At 40.0% G+C, this 6,181-nt stretch overlaps 1 protein-coding gene across 1 annotated transcript; it reads right to left on the bottom strand.

Moving 5' to 3' along the window:
* Positions 1-563: 563 nt before the first annotated feature.
* Positions 564-5,199, bottom strand: CUNH3orf38 (chromosome unknown C3orf38 homolog; the record flags this gene model as incomplete). The annotated part of the gene is made up of 2 exons (XM_017733718.1): positions 564-3,510; positions 4,942-5,199. Coding segments are annotated over 2 exons (834 nt in total), but the record flags the coding sequence as incomplete, so codon positions are not given.
* Between the last annotated feature and the right edge of the window lie 982 nt (positions 5,200-6,181).

Consider the following 6,181-nt stretch of genomic DNA (forward strand, 5'->3'; position numbering starts at 1 on the left):
CCACTCCTGCCGCCTGCTGAGACTCGAGCAAGCCCCTGGATTTCCGGCAGGCAGCAGGGATGGCCACAGCACTGTCATCACTCCTGCAGTTACACCCACACTTAACTTCAGTTTTCTACTTTGTGCCCTGAAAAAGAAACTTTCAAAGTGCAGTAAGTCTTCAAAATGCTTTGAAAAGGGAAGTACATTGCATGAGCTAAAAGCAAAATGCTATGGTTGTTGATATCTTTACCGAAGGCCTGCACTTCTCTTTTTACAGAATTTGATCACCTTGCAGAGTTTGCCCTTATCCAACTCTTAGGGGAAAAAGAACAAGCTATCAAGATAGATAATGGATTGCAAGAAAACAGCAAGCAATGCAGAAAGAAGCAGAAGCATCTTGTGACAAGGAAACATAAGAGATTTCCTGTCATAATGAAGACAATTATAAGAGGGGAAAAATTCAGCAGAATAAAAAATGACAAAGTCTAAACAGATTAAGACTATTAGACACCTTTTACAAATTCCTGAATACACTTAAAAACTTCATTTCATGGGGAGCATCCACAGAAAGCACACAGGGACACGATTTCCACTGTTTAATATTCAGAAAGTTCTACATGCTTTGCTGCAAATCAGAATTTTGCTTTATATCAAATTATTCACCAGAGAGATCTAGAAAGCACAAATTTAGCATTGCAGCTTAAGTGGTAGTGATGGACAAAAGAAACTGTTATTGAAAATATTTGTAGTGATAGGAAACAGAGGAAAATGGATGAGAACAGTTTTGAAGAAATTCTACTTAATTTTTTTCAATCTCCTAAATACAACTAAAATGTCCAGTTCTTCCAAGGGTAAATCAACAATTAATTACTTCAGCTCTGAACAGCAGCATCTAGAAAGAGGAATGAAATCACTCCTCTAAATATTTCAGCTTTCTGAAACAAGTCCAGCTCCATTCAAACAAGTCCAGAAACAATTTCAGCTCCATTTAAACAAGTCCTAACTTTTTCCTTAAAGTCAAGCTAAAAGTACCTTCTCACATTTGCCCCACAGTCAATGTTTTTCTACTCTTAAAAAATTCTGCTTGTGACAAAGATTTGAAAATTGAATTTGGAACCCTCGGTAAGGATATTTACTCTAAACAACAGAAAAATTGGAAAAATATCCAAGATAGCCTGTGAAGAAAGCAGTTATCATGCAGCAGCTAATGAGCACAGGCAGGTTCTGAGCAGCCTGATCAGCTGCACAACAGGTCAGCACTACATCACAGAGCACCCACTCCACTGCCACAGAACAGGGATTTACAGGGGTCACAAGGCTGGGACAATTTAACATTTTCCTGTGCACTCTGTGTAACTGAAGGAGTCAGGACAAGTCCATGAGGTACCAGCCTCAGTAAAAAGCTGATTTTCCACACTGCTCCTTGTATTCTGCACTCTGAACTTATCAAGCATAAAGAATTGGAATGACTTTATATTTAACACACTGACTAAAGGAACAGCTCTGCTGCCAGCTACAAATCAAAACAACAAAATATTTAGTGGAATTCCAGGCAGCAAATTCCAACATGGATGAGGAAACTCTTCTTCTGAATTTTAAATTTTGGTTGTTTTTTAATTATTAAGCATCAGTAGCTGAAGAAGCCATGACTCAGCTGTTTATTGAGAAAGAACATTCCAACACAGCATTTCAACTTTTGCTTAGGAAAGAAATTATTTTAGAAAACTTTAAGAAGAAAGCAAAATCAGTTCATAAAAATCAGTTCTGTGCATATCTGAAACTTCTTGTTTCCACTCACCCAGCCATACTTTACCATGAAAAACCTGGGAACAGTTCTTTTGGTTTTGATACATTATGAGGAATGGTTATGGTTTCAGAACTTGAAATGGTGAAGCTAGAAAATTAAAACAGAACTCCCAGACCATCCAAACAAGATGCAAGACAAGAAGTTTTCACCTCATTTCACCCCTAATCCCCTATAAATAAATAGAGTAAAAAAAAACCCCAAGTTTTACACTGGCAAAAATTTCAGTTATTAAGTTGTAATTGGATACTTTTCTTAGTGTGACCTATCATTGTAACCACCCAGTGGTAATAAACTGACTTTCAGTACCTGTAATAGAGCAGCTCAGAGTAAACAAAATAGTTATTTTGAGAAAACATACAAAACTCTCAACTATTATATCAAGAACTCTGTTCTTAATATAACAGTTCTATACTCTTGTTGTATACTCTGCTGTATACTCTGTTTTGTATAATTATATACAAAATAACTGTCAGAGCATTTGGTTCATACAGTGTTGCTGCAAGTTGTGAAATTCACTTCTTGATCCAAGACAGTCAGTGCTAGAAATGGGCAACCATCTCAATCTTGTCTGCTTGGGGACACAGACAGAACAATTTGTGTGTAAGCACGACAAGGTTGGAACTGTAAGGCAAAAGGACAGGAAGCAATTAATGCAAAAAGTTAACAAAAAGACTTCCACAATGCCAAGTCCCCTGCACCATCCCATTAAACCACGTTTAGAACATCCACAGCAGCTGCCTCCACTCACAGTGTTTTGTTCTGGGTTTTGCATTGGTCTTCTTGGGACTCAGAGGTCCATTTAGACACCTTGCCCTCCCAAGTTCCAAAAGCAATGACCTCCTGCTATAGCTCAGGTAAGAGTTAAAACTGGTGTCCTGAAGAACATTTGCAATTTGTGAACCCTCATTACACACTGCTGCCAATCCATATTTAAATGTAACCATGAATAACCACACTCCACTCTAATGACCGTGCAAAACCTGAAGTAATACCCTTGAAATATTTGAGAGCTCTTGGAAAGTGCCCACAAGCATCACCCGTGTTAATACCCTGTATCTCAGCTTGCCTCCCAGCAAATCTTACTCAGACAAGAGAAAATGCAAGGCAGCAACAACCCAGACCCTCACCCAGCTGTGGCAAAATGCTCAGAACTTCTGAGGCTCAAACACAGTCAGCTCGTTCCCATCGTAGAACTCTCGCAGCTGGTTTGACTCATATTTTATGGAAGGTTCTGCAATTTGCATCCCAGGCTCCAGAGCGTTCTGTCCCACTATTTTAAGGTTCACCACTTTTATTTTCCAGGTGTTATTCCTCGTGGGGCAGCTGATGAGCCCAAAGATTTGCTCAAAGACACCCAAACAAGCGTTGTCTCTGTGCACTGTACCAGCCACTGCCACCAGCACCAGTCCATGAGGGGACATGGCACATTTCAGGCCATTGGAGTGCAGATTGGGGTTGAAGAGGAGATATTCTTCCTTAACCAAGGACAGCAGGCGCAGGCTCACCATGTCTGCCCCCACATATTGCTCCACATTTTTTTCCAACGTGTTGTAGCAGAACTTCAGCTTGGCGTCCTCCCAAAAATGCTGTGGTCCCCATGTGGCTTCGGATTTTATCCTCAAAGGATGCTGAGAATTCAAGAGTTCAAAGTACCACTGGCAGAATTCTCCTCCTAGACCACCAAAGTCATCTTGTGGTGACTTCTGTCCATTTCCATGACTCTGCAATCAAGCAAATTTTATTCTTAGAACTATTTAGCAAGATTATCGCTTAGAAAAACATCAAATCATGCACAGACTTATACTGAACCTTTTAAGTGTTCTGAGCAAGAGTACCTGAAGAGAAACACCACAATAAAATCTCATTTATTTTTGCAAACATGATTATCTTATCTAGAGAACCAGGACAAGTTCCTTGAATTACACCTAGAACGTGCTTCAGTGTCTTGGGCTCTTTATAAACAATGAGGAAAATCCTGGTTCTACTGAAAAAGGGCAAGGGAAGGATGTAAACTGTCATTTTTTGGAACTAAATGTACAATTACTTTGTAGGACTTCTCAGTATTTGTGACTTGACAGCTAGACTTTTTTTTAGAAGTAAATCAAATGTCAAGTTTGCTAAGACCGAAGTCTAGTAAGTATTAAATTGTGTTACAAATATTAAGTAATTAAGCATGGAAAGTTTGGAGATTTCTATAAAGAAATGCTGTATTTGGTTCACCACAATTAATTTCCAATTCTGTTACATAGGTTCAGGTTTCCCATTTCCTCAAAGTGGTGAGGGTCACAAGAATTGAGAGAAAACAAACTCAAAGAAAGATGTATGAGACAAATAAATTAATTTACTTTCTTTTAATCTGTGAATGAGTTTTAAGTACTTCATTTATGTACCATCAACCACAGAACTTTGCTAAGAGAAACCTTTTTTTCCCCGAATTATGCACATACAGAAAATTGTTTTGAAAACAATTCTCAGCTAAATCCTAACTGTCATCAGTTAATCCCTGAGAGAAAGCTCAGTGCAGCAGGTTCTCAACAGGGACGGAGCTCTCACAGCCCAGGAGGTGGGGCTGTTGCCCACGAGGGCTCTGAACCACAGCAAGGTGGCCAATTAGAACTACAAATAAAACCCTGCAAGGCCATTACACCACGAGGATTCGCTACACGGCAAAGCTTTGAACTTCAAAATAACGCATTATTGCCAAAACACATTTGCTGACACTGTATTAATTGTTACAAATACCACGGGAAAACAAACGGCACCGACCTGGCGCGGCTGGAAACAGCACGTTTTAACAATATATAAACTCACTAAAATCACAAGGGTCTCTGCAGGGTTTCTGGGCCATTCATACTGTTTTCAGCTGTCCCTGAACCCACAAAACTATTTGTGAATATCCTCTGTTTTAGCTTATAGGACAATTTAAAAATTCAAAGCATGGAGAAGACCCCACACATTAGAGTTCAAATAATGTGGAAAACAGAGCAGACACCTTTAGATGTTGTCATTTCAAAAACAAATAAACCCAAAATACCAAACCGACCCAGAGTCAAAAAGATTTGGGACCTTCCTACAGGTGCAGAGCCACATTTCCACTGGTCATGCTGAAAGCAATGCTGAGCACCCTGAGGATTTCCAGCAGCAGCACTCACCTGTGCAGGAGGTTTTCTGTGCCCTGGCTCCAAGGCTCGTGCTGTGAGCTGCCCACTCCAGAGCTGCTTCACACGCTCGATGAGGAGGTGTTTCTCTGAGGAAGGAGGCACTGCAACTCCCTGCGCTGCCAGATACTTAAAGATGATTTCTCTGTAGACTTTCCTGCGCCTCAGAAGCTCTTCCACATTCTGGCTGTACACCAGAATGGCATGAATGGCCTCTGCAAGGAAAGAAATTGAAGTTAGTGGTAGCTTCTTTCAAAATAAAACCCCAAACCTGTGCCATTTCTTAAACTCCTGACCTCCAAACACAGTACAAGACAAGGTGGCACGACATGAAGAGACTGAAAATTTATTTGTAAACTGAAATCTGCCCTCATCATATCAGACACAGAATACACCCAAAGGCTTGCAAACATATTTCTTGAACAAGAGTTCTAGTAAAGTGTTTCAGCAATGTACAGTAGTTTGTGGAAGCGAGGTTCCACCTCCTTTCTCAAGGCTGCTGGAAATGGAATGAAATCTGTTTTATTTCCACACTAATGTGATTACAACTCCCATGTTCATAAAAAAATGCAACCTAACACAACAACAGTGCATTGAAAGGAAACAATAAAAAAATTCAGCTAAAAGGCTCTGTGTCAGAATCGGGAAACCTGACAAACTTAAATTCACTTTTAAAGCAGTTCCAGCAAACAGTTCCCACCTGAACTGAGGCTGGTACTTAACGTGGGACCTATAAAAACCCTAAATCTAACCAGAAAGAAATAGCTAAAGTAAAACACAAAAATCTTTTAATGTAACCTACAACCACTGCAAAAAAGTAGATTAGAAAAGTAAGGGAAAACTACAGGCAAAAGACCTTCTAAAGAAATGTGCCGGGCAAATCTTATAGGTCTTAGTTCCATCACATGAAACATACTCAAGGCTTTGGGATGAGTGTATTTCAGGGCAACTGAGTGGCTTCAGGTAACTCACATAAAAAATTAAGTTTTATGAAACAAATCTCAACAAAGTGATGGGGGTTAGTCACAACTGCAAGTGTTCTGCAAAAAATAAGTTCACTCTTAAATTTGTGTTTTACCCTTTCAAAACCTGAAAGCAAATGTGATTGACGCCAAAAGCGAGAGACTCTTGAGCTTTCGGTATTTTTAACCACTAACAGGGCACAGCTCGCTGCAGGGCTCTAAGAGAGGGAAAAGATGCGCTTGAGAGCTGATCTGCCACGAGCCCCTCACCA

The sequence above is a fragment of the Corvus brachyrhynchos genome, unplaced genomic scaffold (assembly GCF_000691975.1).
Source record: "Corvus brachyrhynchos isolate BGI_N302 unplaced genomic scaffold, ASM69197v1 scaffold55, whole genome shotgun sequence".
Taxonomy (NCBI): domain Eukaryota; kingdom Metazoa; phylum Chordata; class Aves; order Passeriformes; family Corvidae; genus Corvus; species Corvus brachyrhynchos.